We start from the raw sequence: 26,006 nt of genomic DNA, 5'->3' as shown, positions 1-26,006 counted from the left end.
CTGATGCCGAACCATCCTTGCAGTCCAGGGATAAACCCTCTGACTGATCATTAAGAATCATGTTTAGTATACTGTCAGGTTCAGTTAGCAAATATTTTATATAGGAGGTTTCCATTTAGTTTGCTTGTAAGTGACATAAGCTGATCATTTCCCGTAATTATCCTTATCTGGTTTTGGAATTAAGATTTCACTGCCTCATAAAAAGATCCAGGCAGCTTTTGCACTTTTTCTATTTTCTGTAACAATTTAGATAGGAATTAATAGATTAACACGCATGAAGGGACTTCCCTGGTGTTCAGGTGGTTAAGACTCTGCGCTCCCACTGCAGGGGGCACGGGTTCCATCCCTGTTTGGGGAACTAAGATCCTGCATGCCTCATGGCACAGCCAAAACAAACAAACAAACAAAAATGCGTGGAACAGCACTGAATCATTACTGTCACTGACAAGAGGCTGAGGCTGACCCGTCAGTCTGCTCCTTGCTTTCCTCCACCAATAATGGCTTGTTTGTATCCTTTGTCAACTTAAAAAAGTTATTAGATTGTGTCTCTTCCTTTGATATTAGGTTCTTCCTATATCCTGCTACTGCATGTTTCTTTGCTGGTTATGGCTTGTCTTTTCATTTTATTGTGTCTTTTGGAATACTAGAAATTAAATAAAGTCAAATTTATTAATCTTTCCCCTTATGGTTTGGCTTTTTTATGGTTAAGAAACCCTTTACCATAAAGTTGTAAGATACTCTCTTATGCTGTCTTCTGAAAGTTGTAGTTTTGCCTTTCATACTTATGTTGAGAGATTTAATTTTATTTTTCTCCAACACTGGATAATCACTATTTATTAGTCCCTTCCTTCCTCACCAGCTTATGTCACCCTAACACGTAAGTGCAGGGGGTCTGTCTGTCTGTTTGTACAACTCTGTGCCTAGGTCACATGCATCACCTCAATAATAGTAAGTCTTGCTACCTAATACAGTGAAGGCCCCTCACTTTACTCTCTTTAACATGACCTTGGCTATTCTTGGCTCCCCTTGGTCTTCTCTGGGAATCTCACAATCTGTTTCTCCCTTTCATAAAAACTCCATTGGGATTTTGATGAGAAGTACGTTCATTTTACAGATTAATTTGTTAAGAAATGCCAAAGATATCGTCCCATTAGCAAACATGGTATATCTCCCTATTTATTTAGGCCTTTGTTTTTTTCAGTCTTAGTTATAGACAAGGTTTAACTTTTCATTTAAAAAGGGGGAGGGACACATCTAAGACATCTTGTGTTGGCTTATAAGGTGCAATTGATTTGTGGGTGCATCCAGTAAACTTGTTAAACTTTCCTCATAATTCTAATATTTACCTATAGATTCCACTGGAATTTTTTTTAAATTAATTTATTTATTTAATATTTATTTTTGGCTATGTTGGGTCTTTGTTTCTGTGCGAGGGGTTTCTCCAGTTGCGGCGAGCGGGGGCCACTCCTCATCGCGGTGCACTGGCCTCTCACTATCGCGGCTTCTCTTGTTGAGGAGCACAGGCTCCAGACGCGCAGGCTCAGTAGTTGTGGCTCACGGGCTTAGTTGCTCCGTGGCATGTGGGATCTTCCCAGACTAGGGCTCGAACCCGTGTACCCTGCATTGGCAGGCAGATTCTTAACCACTGCACCACCAGGGAAGCCCTGGAATTTTTTATGTAGAAAATCATAACCTACGAACAAACAATAACCATTTTATCTCTTTCAAATCTGTTTTTATTTATGCTGCGTGTGCTAAGACCAGCAGCACAGTGCTGAAGAGAAGCAGTCACTGCAGGGTTCGCTGTCTGGGTCATGTCTTTGAAGGGACTATTTCTTCAAAATAATGCTTCACCGTTAAGAATAAAGTCTGCTGTAGACTTTCAGTAGACACTTTTATCAGTAGCTATTTTCTATTCCTAGGTTGCTAAATAGTCACAAACAACTTTAATTTTTATCAAATGCTTTTCTGTCTATCTACCGAAGGTCCAAAGGGTTTTTATCCTTTTATCTGTGAATTACCTTCAATAATCTTTACAATGTTATGACATCCTTACATTCATGCGATACATCCTTGGTCATGACTTAAAAACACATTGCTGGATTTGGTTTGCTGGCTTTTAACTTTAAAGTGTTCTACATATAGACCCACACATGAAAGTAACCTACAATTATTTTTTCTTTCATGCTTTGCTTGACTTCATGAGTCGGGAAGCATTACTTCTCGTGATCTGAAAGGGTCTGTGTAAGATGGAGACCAGAGCTCTAAGCACTGGTTTAGTTGCAGTCTGTAGGTTTTGATAGAACTTTTTCATTACTCTTTCAGTTTTAAGTTTTTCATTTTCATTATGATTCCTTGTTGGCCCATGAGTTTAGAAGTGAGGCTAATTTCCAAATATGTTTTTTTAAAGCTATCATTTTGCTACTGAATTCTGCTGGCTGCATTATGTCTGGAGAAAATGATCTGTATAGTACCAAACCTTTGGCTTAGGTGGTCCAAGCTTTGCAGCCTGCCTGTATCCAGTGCAATTCCTATCATGGCTAGAGATTGTCAGTTTTTTATACTCATGTATTTTGAATCCATCAGTGTTCTGAATCTACAGTCTTCTAAACACTATTAAAACGGGAGGGGTGGGACTTCCCTGGTGGTCCAGTGGTAAAGAATCCTCCTTACAATGCAGGGGACGCAGATTCAATCCCTGGTCAGGGAACTAAGATCCCATATGCTGCGGGGCAACTAAGCCCGCGTATCACAACTACTGAGCTCGCGCACCTCAACTAGAGCCCGCGTGCCGTAAACCACAGAGCCCGCGTGCCACAACTAGAGAGAGAAAACCCGCACGTCACAACTAGAGAGAGAAAACCCACACACCACAACTAGAGAGGAGCCCGCGTGCCTCAATGAAGACTCAATGCAGCCATAAACAAGTAAATAAATAATCTTTAAAGAAAACGGGGCGGGGGGGGGAGGAACACTTAACGACCCAAACTCCATCTCTTTGTTAAGATTCAATGAATTTAACGGAGATATTAGAAAGAGGTCAGGCTCATGTCTGAACCCACATTTGAATCAAATTAAAGCTGTTAATATCTGCGGTCTCTCTCCCCTCCGCCTCCCCCTCCAACAACCTGCAGCTGCCAGCACACTGTAGCCCTGGTTACCTTTTGAAGACCGCGGTTTCTGTCTTGGCATCCACAGTGAGGCTCAGAGTTTCCTTCACGCCGCCATTCATCACTGTCTCAGTTACCTTGTCTGTATTTTCTGCATCCTCCTCTCCATCAGAGCTGGCTTCCATGGCCACACTGCCTGGCGCTGAAAAGAACACACAGCTGAACGTCACGAACACCTGTGCAGACCCAGCCACCCAACGTTACCTCTACTGCTTGAAGAAGAAAAGTGACATGCTCTGCCTGTTGCTGCCTCTTGGCGATGCCCACAGGAGAGAAGCTGCATGGGTTCCCCACAGCGTAGGACCGGTGAGTCCCCCCCCAGTCTCCCCAGCTACCCGCACACCCAACTTTCTCCCAGCCAACTCTCCTGCCCCTCACGTTCTCCAGTTCCCAGCGCAGGACAGACGGGCGGTCATATATTCTACAACCACAACCCACCAGAACCCAGTTCATGGTTTATCCATGTACCCTTCTCATTCATCCTTCTCCTCTCACTTGTCCCACACTTGGGTCCTATTCTTTTCCTTTTTTAAAGTTACCTTTTTGTGGTTCCCTGTGGATTATTTCTTTGTTCTATAAGAGGGAGCCACGTGGTATACTGGTTATGAGTGTAGGCTCTGAAGTCAGACTTCCTGAATTCACACCCAGCCTGACCACCTTACCACTTACCAACCTCAGAGCCCGGGGCAAAGCACCCAGCCTGCGCCTGAGTTTTCTTATCCACAAAATGGGGGTATATGAAGCCACCTGTAGAACCGCTGAGGGATAAATTAGGTCATCTATATAGAATGTTTACAAAATACTGATTTCTGGGTTTATTAATTTCCTGCCCCTTGGTTCCTGTGCCCTCTACCTGTACCCTCATTTCCTTTTCTCAGGACTGACTTCTCTGTTTCCTCCACATACTATCCACGCCCACTCCTCGCCCCCTTTACTAACCTCCGCGCTCTCCCCCCACCTCCCACGCCCCTCATCAGGTTGAAAATAGTTCAGGGCCTATGCAACGAACAAGTGCATGTTTTGAAAAAGACAGCCACTGGATACCCTTGACCATTTCATCTATTCACAAAGGTGGGAAGAAAATAAACCACCACAGAGCCTGAAATGTGCCCAGACATACACATATGCACCAAGAAAGCAAACTCCAAGGGACGAAAGAACTGGGTGCAAGATGGGCTTGGCGCACACATGACTAGTTCTGGTTTTATTCACCCTGGGTGCTGTAAGCTAGGCCATTCATCCTTTCTGGGCCTGTTTCCTTTCGTGTCTTGAGGGAACCGAGTGACTGGTAACTTAGATCCCTTACTGTTCTAGGATCAGCATGCTGTGGTTCTGGCAAACATACACAACTTCTTTTCCTCAATAGCCCTGAGCACATCAGACCCACCATCTCATTTTCCTGGGTCCTTGGAGCCCCTGAACTTTTTTAAAAACCTGCTCTGTGGACAAAGACAACTTTTCCGATCTAGAACACTCAGCATAAAGTTACAGTGCGAACAACCACCACAGGAGCGGCCCACAGGCCGGGCCCCGGCGCGCTGCACCCACCTTCCGGCTGCACTACCAGCGCAGCCGCACTGGGCGCCAGAGGGCCCACTGGCTCCGTGCTGGTCTCCATTTCCACGGGAGAACTGCTCCTTAAAGAGTCTTTTGTGCTTTTAGAAGAGAGAAAATTCAGAGGTTAGCAGTGGGAAACAGACCTCAGTTATCATTATTCCCCCAAAACCTCTGAACATCAGTTCCAATTCCACTGGGGAGACACGGTTGGTTATAGACTCCAATGAATGACACACAGATCTAAGCATGGACGGCGGCTTGGAGTAGCAGATGAGTGTGGGTGGGCCGATATTCTGCTAAATCAGCAGGGCAGTCACACAGGGACTTCTCAGAGGTTTCTAGACAGTTTCAAAATGCCCCCAGCCCCTCATGGTCACATAATCCCCAGGCTCCCAGGGCTGGGACAGCAGTGCGTACGCTGTACGATATGAACTGTATCTACAGTGCCATTTTTACAAAAATCCTTATCGCCTCAAGCCAAACTGCCTAGAGCGCCTGGCCCTCTTAATGATATTTAATGAGAAAACATGGCCTGTGCTCAAGGGCTTGTAAAGGGAAGCGAGACGCTTCAACAACATTCTCAAGTAACCAGAAAAGCAAGAGCTGGAAACTTGATTGTCCTGCACTGGAAGAGTCAGTGAAATAATTCATCATATCCGGGAGACATTTTCCATAAATCTCACTTTTACCTCTGAATAACGGCTCACTGCTATTGTTAGAGGTGCTGTAAAGCCTCCTCTTTGGTTTGTCTGTAACGGTAAATGCTAGTTCATAACAGTTTGTCTTATCTTTTCCATTACCAGTGACTGTTTAAAAACATCACTGGTTAGGATGGGGAAAGCAACAAAATCTTTCCAATGGGGTGGTGGAGATTGATTGTTTTTCAGTAGATGAAATAAAACAACGTTAATCAAATCAAAGTAAGTCTAACAAGACATGAAATCCATGGTTAATACTCAAATGCTGACAATATTATTCAGGAAAACTACAAAATGATAGGTTGCTGTTACTGAGAATTACAATTAACAAGATTGACAGCCATACCTGTCACACCCCTTAATTTACAGCACTAGACCAGCTACAAGCGAAATACAAGTTCACATTATCTATTAAATTCAAGATATATTCTGCATTCTTCTATAATATTCCACACTGAGGTGTCTGCCACGAATTCTTTGGCTTCACCTCGTTCCCAAGCCTGTCCTGACACCTTCATCAGCACTGTGCTGACTGACTTCCTGGCCATATCTCCCCAGCCTACTTTGTTATGATCTACTCCTTTCCCAGTTCATCCTGGATGAAAGGAGGAGGAGGAGGACTGTTTTTCTTGTAACTCATAGCTGTGTCAATATCTCCCCCTGTTGATGTTCAATCTTGTTTAAGGCACTATATTCAACTTGGAAGAAAATCAAGGTGACAAACAGTGTCAACAACACCCATGGCATCCTCGGTTCTCGTGTGGAAAGCTTTAGAGAGCTGGCGCACACGCTCACCTCAGGGAAGATGCGAACTCGGAAAAAGAAGCCCAGCCTGTCTCCTTAGTCGGCACTGGCTCCTCCGTGCTCCAGACGTCAGAACCCACAGAGTCTAAGGGAGCACCGTGCGTTGTCTCCATGGGGACATCAAAGCTGGCAGACCAGCTGGGTGCTAAAAAGAGGGGAAGCATTTCATTTTGAGAACACCTCAGTTGTTTACTATAACACAAGTATTTTTCAAAAACAGGTGCAATGATGAAAAGCCCGCAGTTGTGGGCCAAGGGCACTCTAATACACCGTGGGTAGAAGCGGACATGGTACAGCCACTTGGAGGGCAATTTGGAGACATCTACCCTATTATAAAACTGTGTGTTCCCTTTGATCCCTTGGCAATTCCTCTCTACGATTTTTTTCCAATAGAGATTATCACACAAGAAGACAAAGCCACACATAAAAGAACACGTCGATGTTAATTTCTTAATTTTGACAAATGTACCAAGGTTATATTAACATCGGGAGGAAGATGGGTGAAGGGTATACAGCCACTCCCTGACAATCTCTGAAACCTTTCTGTAAATCTAAAATTATTCCAAAATAAATAGTTAATTTTTTTTTTAAAGAAAAGCATGCTGGCTATTCAACTGCAGTAAACTGGAAACAACCTTAATGCTTCCCAGTCCACGACCGGCCACACTCCACACGCATGCCTTCCACAGCCGCCCTGCAGTCTACTACCGTTAGCACAAACAGCAGCAAGGCTTCCTGTGACATAATAAGGAATATGTGTTTGGTCTCTGCCCACCCACCCCCCAAACCCTTGGAAACTCTGAAGTGACAGACGGGTGCTGATGAGATGACTGGCGGCTGGGGGCTCCTGGACAGCCTCAGGGTGGGGGCCGGCGAGGGGCAACCAGGTGGCGAGAGGGTTGGAACTTTCAGACCTACCCCACCACTCCTCCCCCAACCTTCCGGAAGGGCAGAGGGGCTGGAAGTCAAGTTAATCACTAATGATCAATGATTTAATCGATCATGCCCACTTAACGAGGTCCCCATGAAAACCCAAACTGCAGGGCTTCAGAGCTTCCGGGTTGGCGACAGGGGGTGGCACATCACAAACTCCATGGGGATAGAAGCTCCTGTGCTCGGGGCACTTCTGGACCTTGTCCTATTTACGTCTTCATCTGGCTGTCCATTTGTATCCTTTAAAATATCCTTTGTAATAAACTGGTAATAGTAGGTAAAGTGCTTCTCTGAATTCTGTGAGCGGTTCTAGCAAATAATCAAACCCAAAGAGGTCACGGGAACTCCCTATTTATAGCCAGTTGGTCAGAAGTACCAGTCGGGACGGGGCAGCTATCCTGTGGGACTGAGCCCTTAACCTGTGCGGTCTGACTCTAAGCCCAGGTAGTCAGTGCCTGAACTGAGCTGTACAGGACGCTCAGCTGGTGTGGAGAAATGGTCTGTGTGGGAAACTCACACATTTGGTGTCAGAAGTGCAGTTTTGAGAGTAGAGAGGAGTTTTTTTCTCGCTGACCTTCTAGGTCCTGCAGGCACAGGAGTGCGTTCAGAGGTGGGAGCGGCGGGACTGCAGGGGCGCTGCTCCCTGTCTGTGCTGCTCCTCTCATGCTGCAGTTTGGGTCCAACCTGCCGGTCTCTGTTTAAAGGTCGACACCTGAGATGTGTCCCTTCAGATGAAATCAGGTCTGTTTGTTTGCTCTCATCGCACACCATGCTTTCCCTCACAGTACTCAATGCTGAATCCCCAAATCCTTGCTGGGACAAGCTGGGTGTGGGGACCACTGTTCTTTATCAGGGATGTTTTCTATCACAATTTGGAAGCTCCAGGCTGTAAGCAAGGAATGCTAGACTAGGGAATCTGCTAGCTATTTGGGGATTCTCCTCGAGACAAATGACCGAGAAGGACCTGTGTACAACAGAAGTGTACCAATTTTACAGATACACCACCTTACTGTGACTCTGGGCAAGTTATTTAACTCCCCTTAGCCTGGGTTTCCTCATTTGTTCAATTTGGATAAGATCATCTACTTAGTCCTGAGGGTTAAATGAGGGCCTGCTTCCTGCACTGCACTCTGTGTGTGTGTGCAGCTGGGCTCCAATGGCACCGAGAAGGGATGATACCTCAATGTCTGAAAGCCTCACCTGCAACCTTAGAAGGGTCAACCTGACAGGCATGTTTGCCTGCCACCATATGCAAAGTTCTAGACTCATTCCATCCAAGTCAAAGTTCCACTTCATAACTAAATTAGGCTACACAAAAATGACTTTCCTGTTGTTATCATTCTGGGATATTCTTTCCCAGATTAGCTCCCCAGAATTAGTCTAACATTAAAAACTCAACAGTCCCAAAAACCACTGAAAGAAGCCACAGAGATCGCTGGGGACGGCGGAGGCTCCCAAAGTCAGGGGGCTGAGGCAGCTCAGAGCCCTAGGAGAGGAGCATGCCCCCACTCCCCGGCCCCACCTCGACCTCTGTGGGCCTGTCAGTGCAAAGGAAGCCCTTCCCAAGGAGCAGAGTCAGAAGGGCTGAGGCCTGTAAGGCCACACACCATCGAGGAAGGGTGAACGGGACCTTCATCCGGGATGCTCCTCCTCCGCCTCTCCCTGTCCCCACACCCAGCTCCAGCGTCACCGTGACAGTGGCAGTGAGTCATACCAAGTGTGTGGTCTCTCTCCCAGTCACATATCACCCACCCAGTGACCTCAAAGAACCACAGACTCTGAAATATTACTCAGCCTTAAAAAAGAAGAAAATCCTGCCATACGCTCCAACATGGATGACCCTGGAGGGCATCATGCTAAGGGAAATACACCAGTCACAGAAGGACAAATACTCTGTGATTCCACTTCGATGAGGTCTCTAGAGGAGTCAAATTCACAGAGACAGAAGATAGAATGGTGGCTGCCAGGGGCTGGGGCAGGGGGAATGGGGAGTGGTTGTTTAATGGGTACAGCTTCAGCCTTGCAAGACAAAAAAGTTCTAGAGGATCTACTGCACAATGATGTGAATATACTTAACACTACTGAACCGTACACGTGAACACACACACATTCTAGAGCTAAAAGATCAGGGCCTCCAGCCTGTCCCTTTCTCCCTGCCGCCTGGCCCCTGTCCTGATCAGCCCTCGCCATTTCTCACATGTAATGGTGAGTCTCTTACTGGTTTTCCTGTCTCCAGTGTGCGCTTTCTAATCCAGCTCTCACGCTGCTGCCCACAGTGATCATCTCCAAACAGATCAAATACTGTAATTCTTAGTAAAACCCTCAGGAGGAGGATGACAGCCTTCAGGATAAAATTCTCCTTCTGGCCTCTGGCCTCACCTCCACCACCTCACCCTTTTCTTGAGCTATATTAAACAGCTCTGCACCTTCATGTGAGTTGCCTTCTGTGCAAACTGACTGATCCCTACTTGTCCTTATTATGCATCCCATTCTCTGGGAGGTCTGTGCAGACGCCTGGGGTGAGCTGGGCCCCCCCTGAGCTCCCCCGGCCCGCCATCCTCATCACACTGGATGGTAAACCTCTCCATTTTGTCAGTAGGCTCTAAGCTCTTGGCACACAGGAGAAACCTGATAAAGGTGTGCTGATTTGAACTGTATCACGTCCTCGTGAAGAAGGTGAGCTGGGAAAGGAGTGAGAGGACACAGGATCTGTACTTCCTCTCTGGCTCTCCGTTTTCGGATCTGTAACACGTGGGATTTGCTGGATTACTGCTAAGCTCTGAGGTTACGAGGAGGTTGAACCTGACCTCCAGAGCTGGGTTTCAGCCTCTGGAACTGAGTCATAAAGGCCTTCCTGGATAACAGGAAGCCCTTTCAGCCTTGAGGAAAGCCCCAGTAGCAACCTGCATGGCTCTTTCACAAAAAAATTTGTCTGAACTCTTAGAAGTTAACAGTATTTTTAGAAGGCCAGCTAACACAAGTCTTCTTAGCAAGTAGCAAAACATAAATAAGCACTTAGCTGGACAAGTTTTAGGATTACAGGATTCATAAATAAACCGTGAAGAACCCATTTAAAACTGTTCGAGCTTTAAGGTGTTTCCTCTGGTTGAAGTGCACTCCCGATTCTACAGATCAGTCTTTCCTCATCTTTCCAGAATCTACTGTCTTTCCCCTTTTGCTTTGGTACCCAGTCTCTGTAGCCAGAGGATGGACCTACCAGTGTGCTCTGTCCTCTAGCCAGACTCACACAGAGGGTTTCCAAACCGTAAAGAGATGCTCTCCCATCAAAGGTGTAACTTGCTCCTTCCCTTAGGCCCGGTCCTTGAGACTTAAACCTTCAAGGGGACTCAAATGACAACATGTGCTTCAACTTAACTATTCCTTCAGAAGACATCTCAGATACTGTAGGCTATCTCCAACACACAGCGGCTGATACGGAAGAAGAAGGCAACTTACGTTCATTCAGGTCTACCTCCATTTTATCCTCTGTGTTGGCACTACTAGATTCAAACAAGTCTTGTTTTGCTCCATCTTCTTCTTCAGAGTCTGTACTTTCCTCACTGTCTGTACTCCCCGAGCTAAGAAAAAAAGGACCAAAATATTTAATGTTGCCTGTCAGCCACCAACTAAATCCAAAGAATTCAAAAGTCCTCCAACAACAAAAAGATCGTACTGCACTTCACCTGGATCCAATCTGCCCGTCCTTCTGTTAAGACTGATCCTACTCTGGGTCACCAGCTGCTCTACCACTTGGGCTTGCTTGAAGACACAGATCATAATCTAAACAACTGCCTTGTTTGGAGGGTGTGTGGAGGTGTCCCCTGGTGGCGTGAATCTGCATTTCCCTAATGACCAAGGATGCTGAGCTTCTTCTCAAGTGCTCATCTTCTTTTCTCAAGTGTTCTTTTCACATCTTTAGCCTATTTTAAAAATTGGGTTGTCTTTTTTATTACTATAGAGTTACGAGAGTTCTTTATATGCTCTATACAGAAATCCTTTATCAGATATATGATTTGCAAATGTTTTCTCTTAGTGTATGCTTTGTATTTTCATTCTCTTAATATTAAGTGTCTTTTGAAGAATAGAAGTGTTTAATTTTGATAAAGTTTAACTTATCAAAATTTTCTTTCATGTATAGCACTTTTGGTGTTGTATCTTAGAAATCTTTGCCTAACCCAAGGTCACAAAGATTTTCCAGTATTAAGTTTTCTGGTTTTATGTCTTACATTTAGGCCTAAGATCCATTTTGGGCTAATGTGTATTTATAGTAAGAGGTATGGACTAAGTTCATTTTTTTACATACAGATGTCCAACTGCTCCAGCACTATGTCTTCAAAAGACTATCCTTTTTCCACGGATCTGCTTTTGTACCTCCACCATAAATCAGATGTCTACATATGTATGTAGGTCTACTTATGGGCTCTCTATTCTGTCCCCCTGATCTATTCCCTGTCTTAATTACTGTACCTTGAAGTCAGATAGTGTTAATACTCTAATGCTGTTCTTAATGAAAGTTGTTTTGGTTATTCTAGGTCCTTTGCATTTTCATATGAATTTAAAAATCAACTTGTCAATAGCTACCAAGAAAACCTGTTATGATTTTGTTTGGGATTGCACTGAATCTAGATCAATCTGGGGAGAACTGGCATCTTAACAATATTAAGTCTTCCAATTCTTAAACATTTATCAAGTCTTGATTTCTCTCAGCTGTTCTATAATTTTCAGTGTATGGGCCTTGCACGTCTTTTGTCAGATTTACCTCTATACATTTAATATTTTGATGCTACTATGAATAGTACTGTTTAGTAATTTTAATTCTACTTGTTGGCTGCAGTATGCAGAAATACAATTATATTGATCCAAGATTGTGCAATCTTGCTAAACCCACTTAATTGTTCTAGTAGTCTTTTCGTAGATTACAACACATTTTCTACATAGATAGTAACATTGTCTATGAACAAAGGTAATTTTACCTTTTCCTTTCCAATCTAGAAACCATTTATTTCTTTTTCCTGACTTACTGCACTGGCTAGAACCTCCAGCACAATATGGAAAAGCAGTGGTAAGAGCAGATACCCTTGTTTTGTTGCTGATCTTGGGGGGAAGTCATTCAGTCTTTTACCGTGAAGTATGACGCTAACTGCAGGCTGACTGGAGAAGCTTTAAACAAGCTGAAGGAATCCTCTGCTATCTCTCGTTTGCTGAGCATTCCTATCAGGAATAGATGTTGCATTCAGCCACATGCCTTCTGACTGATTTTCAAATGTTAAACCAACTCTGCACTGCTGGAATAAACCTTGCGTGGTCATGACGTATCGTTGCATTTATTTGCTAAAATTTTTAAAGGAGTTTCTGTACCTATGTTCATGAGAATAACAGGTCACTTTTCTTTTCATATCATGTAATGCAATGCCAGCTTTTGGTATCAAGTTACAATGATGTGGCTTCATAGGATGAGATGGGTACTATTCCCTCCTTTTCAATTTTCTGGAAGCTTTTGTATAAACTGGTGTAATTTCTTCCTGAAATGTTCGGCAGAATTCACCAAGGAGAAACCACCTGGACCTTGAGTTTTTTTGTGTGTATGTGGGAAGCTTTATATTAAAAATTCAACTTCTTTGATATAGGACAATTCGGGTTATCGTTTTTTGCTTGAGATTTGGTAGTCTGTGTCTTTCAAAGATCTAAGTTGTCAGATTTATTGGCATAGAGTTGCTCCTAATAATCCTTACTATCCTTTTAGTATCTGTAGAATCTGTAGTGATGTCATCTCTCTTGTTCCTGATATTAATAATGTGTATCTTCTCTTTTTTGCTTGACCATTCTGTCTAGAGGTATATCAGTTTTATTAATCTTCTCAAACAACAACTTTCAGTCATGACTCATTGATTACAATGATTTTCCCTACTGTTTTTCTGTTTCGTATGTCTAGTCATTCCTTTTTCTTTTTTTTTTTTTAATTTTATTTATTTATTTATTTATGGCTGTGTTGGGTCTTCATTTCTGTGCGAGGGCTTTCTCTAGTTGTGGCAAGTGGGGGTCACTCTTCATCGCGGTGCACGGGCCTCTCACTATCGCGGCCTCTCTTGTTGCGGAGCACAGGCTCCAGACGCGCAGGCTCAGTAATTGTGGCTCACGGGCCTAGTTGCTCCGCGGCATGTGGGATCTTCCCAGACCAGGGCTCGAACCCATGTCCCCTGCATTAGCAGGCAGATTCTCAACCACTGCGCCACCAGGGAAGCCCTAGTCATTTCTTAAGGTGGAAGCTGAGGTCACTGATTTGAGATGTTTCTTCTTTTTTAATGTAAGCAGTCACTGCTAAAAATGATCCTTTAAGTACTGTTGCAGTTGCAAGGTCCAAATCCTGGTATATTGTGTTTTTGTTTTCTTTCAATTCACAGTACTGTGCAACTTCCCCTGTAATTTTTTAAATGTTTTTTTTTTTTGGTTAAGATTGAGTGATTGATTATTTATTTATTTATTTATTTTTATTTTTGGCTGCATCGGGTCTTAGTTGCGGCACACGGGATATTCGCTGAGGTATGCAGGCTCTTTGCTGCGGCGTGTGGGCTTCTCTCTAGCTGTGGTGTGCAGGCTCCAGGGCGCGTGGGCTCTGTAGTTTGCAGCAGGCAGGCTCTCTTGCTGAGGTGCACGAGCTCAGTAGTTGTGGCGCACAGGCTTAGTTGTCCCGCGGCATGTGGGATCTTAGTTTCCTGACCAGGGATCGAACCCACGTCCCCTGCATTGTAAAGCAGATTCTTTACCACTGGACCACCAGGGAAGTCCCTCCCCTGTGATTTTTTTTCTTTAATTCATGTGTTATTTGTTTCCACATATTTGGAGATTTTCTAGAGATCTGTTACTGATTTCTAATTTAATTCCACTGGGGTCAGACAGTGTATTTTGTATGACTTGAAACCTTTTTACTGAGACTTGCATTATGGCCCAAATATGATCTCTCTTGGTAAATATTTCATGTATACTTGAAAAGAATACACATTCTGCTGTGGAGTTGGGTGTAGTACTTTATAAATGCCCTGTAGGTATTTAAGTGTTCTATATTTTTATGGCCTATTGTTTTATCAATTACTGGGAGAGGAGCATTGAAATATCTGATTATAACTGTGCAATCTGCCTACTTCTCTTCACAGTTCTATCAGTTTTTGCTCTATTTTGAAGCCTTGTTATTAGGTACGTAGACATTTACAATTGGCATTATGTTCTTCTAATAACCCCTTTATGACCTTTCCTTTATCCTTTTCCTTTGAAATCTACTTTAATATATTTTTTAAATTTTTATTTATTTATTTATTTATTTTTGGCTGTGTTGGGTCTTCGTTTCTGTGCGAGGGCTTTCTCTAGTTGCAGTGAGCGGGGGCCACTCTTCATCGCGGTGCGCAGGCCTCTCACTATCGCGGCCTCTCTTGTTGCGGAGCACAGGCTCCAGACGTGCAGGCTCAGTAGCTGTGGCGCATGGGCCTAGTTGCTCCGCGGCATGTGGGATCCTCCCAGACCAGGGCTCGAACCCGAGTCCCCTGCATTGGCAGGCAGATTCTCAACCACTGTGCCACCAGGGAAGCCCTACTTTAATATTAATATAGACCCCTCTACCTTTAATTTTGACCTGTTTAAATTTTTTTTTTAATTTAAGTTTTTAAATAATTTAAATTATTTCCCATCGGCAGCATAAATCAGGCCTTATTTTTTTTATCCAGTCTGACAAGCTCTGCATTGTAGCTGGGGTTTTTGGATAGAGTGAATTTTAAAAATGAGGGGGAGAGGGGAGAGACTGGGTTGATCCCAGTGGGTATCAAATGACATGACTCTGTCTCCCCAAGTTAAATTAACTTTTAGAAACAACTTTTCCCTTCCCTGGGGAAACTTTCAGTCTTTTGTAAGAAACAACATACAACTCAGCTGCTGCTCTTATTCCTGGTAAGGGAATGTTTACTCAAAGCACGATATGACTACATTCCTCAGCACCATTTCCCAATGAGAAGAGGCTGTGTCACAACGTTTCATGAACTATGTCTAAACACTTCGAGCATTTTCAAGTAGATTACCTTGATTTGTTCACACTGCAGACAAGTGCAGTGGCACCAACTCACATCAATTTAAAAGGGCATTTCTGATCATGAGAAAAGCACTGATCTCTAGGTCAAACATATATGTTTGGAGAGGTTACAATGTACGTCTCCGAATAATCATTTGCTTTATGCTTTGGATACTGTTACTACTATAACGAACTTTTTTTCACCTTGATCGTCTTTGGGATTCTGGTGTAAATGCAATGTGTTTTTCCTCCCAGATATCTTCCTCATCAGAGCCACCATCATCAAACTGCTGTATTCTTTCCTTACAACATGCTTCAAACAAGGCAATATTTCCCTAAATAAAAATGAGAGAGAGAAAATCAATTTTAAAATCAAGTTATTTTCCGCAAAAGTTACCAGTGTAAATCATCTTCTTCTATATCCTTTAAAAAAAACTGTGTCTATCACATACACCAAGATAAAATGTAAGCATCTAATGTCAGCTTCTGTGTAAGTAACAACAAAAAGTTCCCCCCAAAAGACTGGCTTCAAAACTAGCATACAAGAAACTGAGACTGTCTACATATACTCACTTTCATCTGGTGAAAGCACCACTTTAATTCTAAGAGTCTCCCTGGCCCACCTACCTAAGATGCAGCCCCAGACCTACCCTAACACAAAAAGCTCTTCTTTTACCGGGCCAGCTAAGCAGTGATGAGTGTCATGGTCCAATCGGTTAGTTTCTAACTTATCACAACAGCAGATAAACCATTGGTCTCTCATGTTAAGTGACATAAAAATCAACATTGTGCCCATTCAAATGACACTAATCCTGTGTCAATCTGCTGATGTGGCTGACTTGGCGTTTCGCCCGCCTGGCGATGAGAGGCTGGCCCTGATCTAGCCCAAGTTTCGCTCCTGGTGACATTCAGCAGATGTGAGAGGCAGCAGGCTGGAGTCAAACAGCAGTCTTTGAAGCTCAACATCTACACTGGTTTTATTAGCCCTGTCACGTCTTAAACCAGGGTTGCAAATTCACATGCCCGCAGGGGCCAGGCAGGTCATGTGAGTGGCTGCTGAAGTCACAGCAATCTAAGACTAAGTTTCCTGGGCGCAGGGGTCCCAGTGCACACAGCTCTCGCAGGCAGGCTCTCAGAGAACCCCATTCCCACTTGTCCATCTCACGTATGCCTTGTTGCTCGCGACAGGCCTTAATACTTACACTTTCATTTGTATTGAGAGTAAAGTTGATGTCTGATACCCGATCAAAAGAAACACTGTAAACAAAATATAAGTGCAAGAATAGTTAATTATCTATAGACTCAGAAACAGTATTTGTGAAATTCTCCAAATTTAAAATATTTACACTATCATTAAAACCTCTGTAAGTAACAACAAACAAACTCTGCTTGCATTAAATGATACCTCCTCCCTTGGTATAAGGAATTTACACAGGATGGGAAGGCTGGAATGGAAGCCTTTTGAGACATAATAAACACACCCTCGAAGCCTTCCTATAAAAGATTTTTAACATCCATGGTAGAAACCATGGTTCCATGGGCCATACTTCATAACCCCAAAAAGGTTATTTGCAAAGAAGAAATAGGTCAAAGCATGAGAAAGGCCACAGAAGCTGTCAGACCCTGAACTTCCTCCAGGTATAGTCAAATTCACACATAAAACACACAGATACCCCTGAAATCTTATGCTATAATATGGCATAGTTAGGAAAAAAGTAGGGAGAGTAAAAGAATTCAGAGCCTATTAAACAATTTTTGAGTAGGTGGGACTATCTTATAATCCTTAAAAGATCTGTTCTAATCAAACATTATTCCAAATACCCAATACAAATTCTAAAGCATTCCTAACTAGTAACTCTTAATAAATAAGTCCAGACAGGCGAATGTTGAGATGCCACATGAGGGAACCTGCGGGTTCTGGTGTGAGCGCTCCTGGGGTACAGACACAAACACCGAGTCCTTGCTCTTTCTGGATTTAAATGAGCCGATTCTTAGGGCAGCTGACAGCCTTCAACTACTGCTCTACTTACAGTGGAGCCTCCAGGCCCCTGTGCCAACACAGCATGTTGTTTGGCACAATTAGAGTGTGATGGAAAAAGTCTTTTAGCTTCTCACCTGCCATAAACTGCAACTAATGACAAACAACAGCCTCCGCTGGCTGTAGTTCAACCAACTACTCAGCATCTACTGCTAGTGGGGAACCCTGAGAGATGCTGGGTGTTGGCGACCATCAGGAGCCCCCGTGAGAGAGAACTCAGCTTGGTGAGCTGTAACACCCCTCTTGTAAATACTTCATTTATAACTACCTCTCATTTCCCAAGGTCAGATGCTAGAACATTTGTTTTCATTTCTGTGGATGGCCCACACATCTTCTATTCATTAATTCTGCATATTACCAATAATTCCCATTTCTGTGCTCCTCTTTCCCTGACTGCAGAATGAATGAACTTACGGCCTGGCTCTCGGGGGAAAAAACCCCAACTCTGCCTTCTGGTTAGTCACCTAGAGAAGAGAATACACATGGGGCAGAGCTGCTCAGCCATAATGTGATACCCCATTCACTGTGTTCTGTAAAAGAACCACACCTGCTCAAGCCAGGTAACTAGGTAACTGACACAGGGATTAACAAGTTTAGATGATGTGATCCAGCACTAAAACCTTGAAGAGGAGAACAATGACCTGAGTTCCTACACCTAATACAAACAAGCCTCTGTGAAAGACGTCAAGGCCAGGGCAAGCCTGCTCTGTGGGCGTGACATTCTATTCCTACTTGTTGTCTGGGTGCTTCAGGCTGATAGGCTGGAACTAAAGGAACACCTGGAGGGCAGGCTCCTCCCAACTCACGAATGCAAAAGGGTTCCAAGAACCCAGGAGAACCAGAACGCCTCACAAAGAGCAGGAGTGGAGGCGACAGTTATGCAAACAGAAGACATACTCACTTGCCAATGTCATCTTGATCTGCAAACTTCTCATCGTTGAAGCCAAACTGGTCAATAAAATTGGACGTCATTTGTTGCATCTGATAATCAGAAAAGGCCTGGCAACCCCAGGACCAGTGACAGTGATATAATGATTCTAATGACATTCTACATACTATTTGCTCATTTGTTTTCCAGAAATCATCTTATTTATATAGCCATAGGGCCTAAAAGGTTGGTGTGTTTTTCTAAAAAAAAAAAAAATCAAATAATTTCAGACACGATTTACCCCAAAAAGGAAATGTTTGGAATTTGGTCCATAAATTATTCTAATGCACACGTCATGTAAGAAATGTTAAGTGACCACTGACCTCTATTCCGAATTATCTTTAGAGAGAGGTTTGGGTCTAGTTCAAAAGGGTGATCAAGTGACATATGACAGTCTGAAATTATAAGGTGTATCAGTCACCTCTGAACACAACCAACCTTATCTTAAGATCCAACCAATGGTAACCACCCACCCTCCCTCTTTGCATCTCCCCACCCACAGTCCACTACAGCAACATGGCACCAGAGGAAAAATGACTAATAATCACAATCACAATCCTATAACACAATGTTTAGGGACACTTCATTTTCTTAAAAAAAAGATTTAAGGCTCAGAGGCTAGGAAGAGTAGAAGAGCAACTACTATCCTACCTACCTTAGAGAGAGGACAGAAAGTTACAACACTGATCCAAAATCACTCTGAAAAGCCTGCAGCACTGAAAGACCCGTGCGGGAGCCGGCTCTTGTTCACTACACCGTTTCTAGAGAGCACCTAGAGGCTCACCTGGGCTCTCTTCGGCGAGAAAGGGGGGATGTTAAAACGGACTCCACAAAAACGCTGCTATTCTAATTTCAAACAACAAGCAGGCCCGGGGGAACAAGCGAGGTCAGCAAACGTGTTCCATATTCTCAGTCAGGAGTAAAGAACAGATGAAGATATGCAAGTGCCACTCCTCACTCTGCCCCGAGCAAAAAATGTGGAGACAAACAACGCGCGTGCTGCCCGCGGACAGAGCTGTGTACGGACCTCGCGGGGGCACAAGTAGCAGCCGGCAGCTGAACTGAAAGCGTCGCTCCTGAGGCCCCTACTGGGAAGGCCAAGCTCTCCTCGGTTCTCCATCTGAGCAGAGCCCACGCACTCTACCCTGCAGACAAACACTGCAGAAATGCCTCTGCCGTTAATTCCTGATTATTCATTCTGGTGGCAGGGAATTATGGCATGGATAATCCAAATAGTGGATAATTTAAAAAATAAACCTTATATTTGGCTTTGGAAGGCATCTTTTCCTTAGGTCTAAAAAATGCTGCATCTAGTTTACCAAGAACCTAAAACCTCACTTTTCGCTAACTCGATACCCACCACCCCCCTGTTCACTCTCACACTTTCCCGCTGCTCCCTTTCTTGCCCAAAGAGACAATACTACATGAGCACACGAGCACTTGGGGCCAGCCCCCCAGGGGTGCATTTGGTAAGGCACACCAAAGCTGTGGGAGTTTGGGTGAAAGCAGAACGGTAGGGACAAGTTCTGGGAGGCTGGGCTGAGTTTTGGACATACGAATATAAAATACGATAAGTAGAAAGAAACCAACTCGTCTGAATTGCTTTATCTTTTATAAGGTATGACGAATGGTTGGTAGCTTCAAAGGTGTGGCAAAGAATCACAAAGTCCTTCTTCCGAGCAAGCAGTATAAGCCAGGCTCTGAGTTTATTGACAGATTCGAAATCTGGTTGCACAAGGGGAAAAGGTCCTTTTCAACTGTTTTCTTTTCTTTTTTTTTTCTTTTTCTTTAAATGTTTTGTACTTCCAGAGATCATACTGTAAATCTTTTGGGTGTAAAACGGAAGAAATAGTCCCAAAAGTGTTCCTTTAAATGCTTCATAATACTTTAAATGCTTCATAACAGAATGCAAATACTAAGTGTATTATAAATACATGTGTGAATGCATACATGTACAAACATATAGATACATACACAGATACACAAAAACATGCACACACATATTTGCATTGTCTCTCTTCATCTATGGAGGGAGATATATAGCAGCTGACAAACACAGCCTCCACGTAGTAACGCAGAGGAAAAAGAAAACCAACAAACCGTAGTCCTCATTAGTTCTGAGTCTACTGTAGCTTCTAGGAAGATAAAACCAGCAAAGAACTTAGGTTTCAAATCTGATTTTGACTAATAAAGCCATCGAGGCTTACTAAACCCACATAAGTGAAGACTGCTACTGTATTCTATTTAAAGCTTTATAAAAATGTTTTGGACTCTGAGAAATCCAAATCTGGAAAGCACCATACAGTTGTGCAATTATTAAAAACTTTTAATTATACAAAAAAGGGGGAAAAAAACCCCACACGTCTCAGAACTATCATCCTGGCCAAAGCCAAGGACTGTTCAAGTCACTGAGAAGGGAGCCCACCGCTTTCTTAAGTAAATCTCTTGGGTGGACCCACCTGGGCAACAGAAAGTCCCCGTCCACCGACCTGACGGCCTATGAACAAGCCTGTCGGGGACGGGGGCGGCGGGAGCGGTGTCCAGCCTTGGCAGCCAGCCCTAGTTCTTCAGACACCACACGAGGAAGACCTCCTCACCCTCTACCCTGTGAGGCAGCCTTAGGAGGAGGAAGAGTCAAGCTCTGGAGGTGAGGAAACCAGAAGGGGCACCAAAGCTGTGAGCACGCCCCGAGCCAAGTATGGCCCCCCCCAGGTCTGTTAAGTGAGCTGCCCTAAACTCTCTGTACTCAAGCGTTACCAACAGACCTAGCTTTAAATGTGAATGAGAACATCAAATTGATATATATAAACTGATTTGATTATAAAGGAGACCAGCATGAAATTCTTACATTAACCTAGATTTGTATTCTTAAATTCAGAAAAAAATGCTTTGGAGTATGTTTATTTTCAAAATGATCCATGACTGGTGTATAGTTTAAACATGCAAAGAAAAGTTTACTGGAAGGCTGTCAATCAGAAAAGAATAATTATTCTTCCTGCTTTTAGAGGGTTACATAAAGTGGATAAAACCCACAGGAACAGTAGCCTGGTGTTAAGGCAGTCTGGTGACTGGGCTTGCTTTATATGCACATCAGCAGTCAAAGCAAAAAAATGTCAGAAAATTCTCCCCAGAAAAGCTATGACCCTGTAACCAGATTTCAAGAGAGAGAAGGGAATCCACTTTCCTGGTACCAAAATGTCACCAGTACCCAATTAAATCAGTTGCCCGGAAGTGCCGAGTTTATTAGCTTATTTACAAATAGATGTTTAAGGGCATTCTTTTTCTTAAAGCTATTCGCCAGATCAAAATCACCTTGAAAATGTACATTGTACACCACCAAGCTTCTTTGTAGGGGTGGAGCAATGTGTAGCACTGGGGTTCAGACCAGGACGAGGGGACTAATTCAATACTGTCCAGGCACTCCAGGGTCGGGCAAGGATTGCTCAAAGGCACGAGGGCTCACAGTGAGCCAGCTGGGCCTCCGGGGTGGCCACTGCTGCCGGACAGCAAGCCAAGGTGAGAGGTGGCAATGAGGCCCTGCTGCTCGACAGCTCCCCGCCCCTCTCCTCGGGAGGCTGGCTTCCAAAGGGCAGTGTCAAGAATCAAGAGAAGCCTGCCAGCCACCAAAATGCTACCTCAGGCCTAGCCTGAAAACGTGAATGTTAAATTGCCTTAGTACCAAACCTAGCAACTGCTTAGCTCAACCTACACCGGAGTGTGTCAGTCTACTTGGACGCCGAAAGGCAAGGCCAGCATAAGCATCAGAAGCTTCATCCTGGCCTTGGTAAAAGGGGCTTAAAGATGGAGAAAAAAGAAGCTAAGCAACATTCAGTGCCAGGTGGGAAGGTGACTACGTTACTTCCATTGCCACACCAAATCAACTGACAGGCCAAGACCTGGTCCTGACTAAGGGCAACTTCTTCATACGAAGAGCTGATAACTTTCAAAGGGGCTTCTCTATTTAGCTCCCAAACCTGATACCCAGTGGAGATAGTGAAATCATTCCTCACCTCCCCAAGAACCACCAATGGATGATAAATCAGCACATTTATTTCTGTATCCTGCTCTCTCCCCCACAAAGATTATCAGCAGCTGATAAAAGCGAGGATTTGGGAACAGGAGGACAGGGTGGCAATGAGTTACTTCAACTACAACTTAACTTAGACGTCACAACACAATGTGAAGATACTGGAAACATGTAGGCCATGTGGGGTTCAGGGATATTGTGACAGTTACTTTCACTGACGTTAAACAAGCCTTCTTATTCTTATCCACAGCCCTCTACTGCAGGAACTGTCTACTGTGCAGGTCTGCATAACGAGCATGTCCGAGGTGCTTACTGAACTGTTCAGTTCATTCAAATCTCCTGAAAATTTACCCGACTCATCACTATTATCAGATCTGAAGAAACATTCCCTGGAATTACATTCAACATAAACCTTCCTCTCATGTACCCAACACTTCCTCTTTTAAATGTCTTTGCCTAGCTAACAGGTTAACCCCAAATCACAACCTAATGCATGTCTCACTCCAAAGCTGATTCATAAATGGCAACTAAACTAAGCATTTAAAATAAAACAAAAAGCAAAACTTTAGGCATGACTCACTTGCTGCAAAGAAGAGTCCTGTGAGAAACCCGTTTCTTTAAAGTCAATTTCATCATCACTGGATGAATGAATATGGCAGGTTGTAACCTATATGCATAGAAATGTAAAAAACTATTTAACAGAGAAAAATTTTGGACATTTGTATCAGCATTTTTACGGAAAAATCACATTTAGTTTTTCTCTCAATGTGTTAACAACAGCAGGAACAAAAATAAGTAACAGCTAAGTTGTAAAATCCACCCCAAAATTCAAGGGTACACTCCACTCAACCAGATGGTTTGGCTGCCTGTCCTGCTGCCCACCTGCGGTTACTTCACTCGTGATGAACAGCACCAGAGAGCATGGGAGAGATGAGGTACTCCATTTCAGTGACTTTGGTGATTATCTCCAATTAGATGTTTACAAAGGGAAGGAAGAAGTTAATGGCTCAGATAAAATATAAAAATAGTTAAATGTGCCAAGCCTGAAGGGTAAAGTTGCAATTCCCAGGGATTACTAATGAGCCACTAGAAAGGTCAGGTTTAAATACAACCATTTCACTTTAAATTCTTGCATTTCTTGCCCATTCTAAGAAAAGTATTGTTCATAAATGCTAAATATGACTTAGGGCAGCAGTCCCCTGCTCATTACAAGACCCCAAGTCTTCTGCCGCTTAGAACGTAACCCGCTGCCCTCACAACTTAAAACCAACGCACATTAATAAGCAAAAGCATAAACACGACCTGCTCACCAATCCACGGTAAGTGATTTCTATTAATTCATACATGTATTAACAATTAGAAATGAAGATACACAAATGGCTAAGCACCACACTAATGACAGTAATTGCTCTACAGCAAGTAATAAATATGAACAGTGTGTAAAATTCTAAGAACAAGCACTAGAGGTCTAAGGGTAACTTACACTGTATTTTCTGAGTTATTCGTCCCATACTTTTTGTAGAAGTGTTCTGGGCAGAGAGCACTGTCCTTGGGGGAGACACAAGCAGCCGTTACCTGCCAGCCCTTGAAGCTGTGCCTAGAAGCCTAGAGTTAGAGACACCAGCCTGGTTTGCTTTGTGATGTTCCAACACTGATTCAAGAAGCCCAAAGTAGAATCCAACTGAGTTTGTATGTGGTACGGCTTATGAAATTCTGAATAAATCACTGCCTGAATAAAATTAAACTCTTTTCCCTTTGTCTGGCTATCTTTGGTAAAGATACTGAGTCCAAGTGAATAACCCAGTGTTTCCAATTAATTCCCTCTCCATCCTCCCTAAAGTATAGAGAAAGCATTCACACTAATTTTGAATCTGGCCTGATGAAATCAAAAGCAGAATTTGTGATCAATGAAGGGAACCTGCTTAAGTCAACTGTGGCTTTAGCAAGCTGGTGGGAAAGATATGGGGGTGAGGGTGTTCCAGGAGAGCCCAGCCAGGATGCAGAAAGGAGGTGGTGGAATACTGCTTGGTCACGGCAGCTGGCACCTTGCAGGGCAACTGCAGTCGAGAGCAGGTCAAACCGTTCCACTGCAGTGGATTTAGGAGCTTCGGGCAACTTGGCTGGCAAGTCAGTACAAGAATCATACTAAGCCCATGTGTGCTGTAGGGGTGCAGCACCATGGGGGGGGGGCACAAAAACAGAAGACAATTCAAAGAGCAAGCTCGGTGAACTAGAGAGGAAAAAAAGGAGGTGACTACTCCTAGTATGTCTTGCTGTTTAAGTTCAAAAAGGATATAATGTGTCCTCATTCATACTTTTTGCTACAAAATAAGATTTTATCAGGTCATTAATTAAAATAAGCAAACTAGCTTTTGTTGAGCAACTACTATGTGCCAGACACTGTGACCCCCTTATATATTCTCCTTAACTTGTATCCTCAAAGCAATTAATTTTTTCCTCCAAAAAGAAACTACTGTTTTACAAAGTTATTATTAATAATAACACAATGCCTGCACACCTTCTCAATTATGTTTTTAAAAGATGTGGGGACTCTGATTCTACCTACACCATACCCAGTCTGAAATCGTCATTAATAAAATGAGCTAAAAGATCATTTAATTTACCTACAGGGGAAAACTTGTTCATCTTAGTCCCTGATCTAAGCTTCCAACACACACCCCTTTTGAGGCATCTTCAGCTCAGTAAATGCCTCTTTCATTCCTCTTCTTCCAGCTAAAATCTTAGTCATTTTGTTTCTTCTGTCTCACCCACATCTGTCCACTCTACTGTCAAAATGGAACCTAAAATCCCATCACTTCTCATCAAGTGTATTATCACCTCCTTAGTGGAAAGTTTCTCCCTCGTCTGGATTAACACTATATTAGGCGTCTAACCAGTGTCCCTGCCTCGACCTTTTGTCCCACTATAGTCTATTCTCAATCCAGCAGCCACAATGATCTTTTAAATCATTACAGGATTTTAAATCACTGACATCAAATTGTGTCACTTTTTATTTAGTTCCGAACCTAATGGTTTTTCATCTCACTAAGATCACGACCCCAGGAGCCTGCCGTGAAGCCGCGTGGGATCTGGCCAGCAGAACCTCTAAATCTCTCCTCCCATTCTCTCCCTGGCCCGCTCTGACACAGCCACGCGGGCGCTGTGCCGGCCTCTGCACTCGCTCTTCCTCCCCCACTTCCCTCCAGCCTCTACACAAATGTTCTCCATGGTGTTTTCCTAGACCACCTAATTTTAAATTGCACATCTGCCCAAAACACTCCCCGACTCCCTCCCCCTAGTTTACCCTCCATCTGTTTATCCATCTCCCCTGAGGTGGGGATTTTTGCCTATCTTGTTCAGTGCAATATCCACAGTGTCCAGCACACAGCAGCCCCTCAAATATTTCACGAATACTAGTAAATCACTAAATGAGAATACAGAATCATAACTTTAAAAAAAGTAACAAGTATATAAGAACATTCTTGCCAAGCAAGATGCATTCTAAGTAAACTATACTCTTGATGCTGCAGTGAAAAAAAAGCTTTTGAGTTGTTACCTTCTTTCATAATAAAATTTCAGTTTTATTAACTGTTGTTAAAAGAAAAAGCAAATAAGAGTTTTCTTCATCTTGGCTGATTAGGTTGCTAGGAGAATCGTAAGTGTGACTTGATAACTGGTAACTTGATAACTGGTAACCTCCAGTGAAAAGTGGAAGCTACAGACTCTTGCTCCTTGCTACACGTGGTCCCACTGTGGACCCCCAGCACCTACATGACCTGGGGCTGGTTAGAAATGCAA

The 26,006-nt window shown here is 43.5% G+C and overlaps 1 protein-coding gene across 18 annotated transcripts in view; it reads right to left on the bottom strand.

The window, feature by feature from the left end:
• PPP6R3 (protein phosphatase 6 regulatory subunit 3) overlaps positions 1-26,006 on the bottom strand; it is a 128,143-nt gene that overhangs the window by 8,375 nt on the left and 93,762 nt on the right. For 9 of the 18 annotated variants that reach the window (XM_036860019.1, XM_036860017.1, XM_036860020.1 and 6 more), the window contains 8 exons: positions 22,789-22,875; positions 18,155-18,252; positions 16,418-16,472; positions 15,420-15,550; positions 10,619-10,740; positions 6,221-6,374; positions 4,719-4,825; positions 3,162-3,312 (listed from right to left, as the gene is read on the bottom strand). In XM_036860019.1, coding sequence (XP_036715914.1) covers positions 3,162-3,312; positions 4,719-4,825; positions 6,221-6,374; positions 10,619-10,740; positions 15,420-15,550; positions 16,418-16,472; positions 18,155-18,252; positions 22,789-22,875 — 905 coding nt within the window. Of the gene's footprint in view, positions 1-3,161; positions 3,313-4,718; positions 4,826-6,220; positions 6,375-7,679; positions 7,857-10,618; positions 10,741-15,419; positions 15,551-16,417; positions 16,473-18,154; positions 18,253-22,788; positions 22,876-26,006 lie in introns of those variants that run through there. The other 9 variants (XM_036860013.1, XM_036860015.1, XM_036860016.1 and 6 more) reach the window with 5 other exon arrangements.

The sequence above is a fragment of the Balaenoptera musculus genome, chromosome 8, assembly GCF_009873245.2.
Source record: "Balaenoptera musculus isolate JJ_BM4_2016_0621 chromosome 8, mBalMus1.pri.v3, whole genome shotgun sequence".
Classification (NCBI taxonomy): Eukaryota; Metazoa; Chordata; class Mammalia; order Artiodactyla; family Balaenopteridae; genus Balaenoptera; species Balaenoptera musculus.
This window is presented reverse-complemented; position numbering and strand designations above follow the sequence as displayed.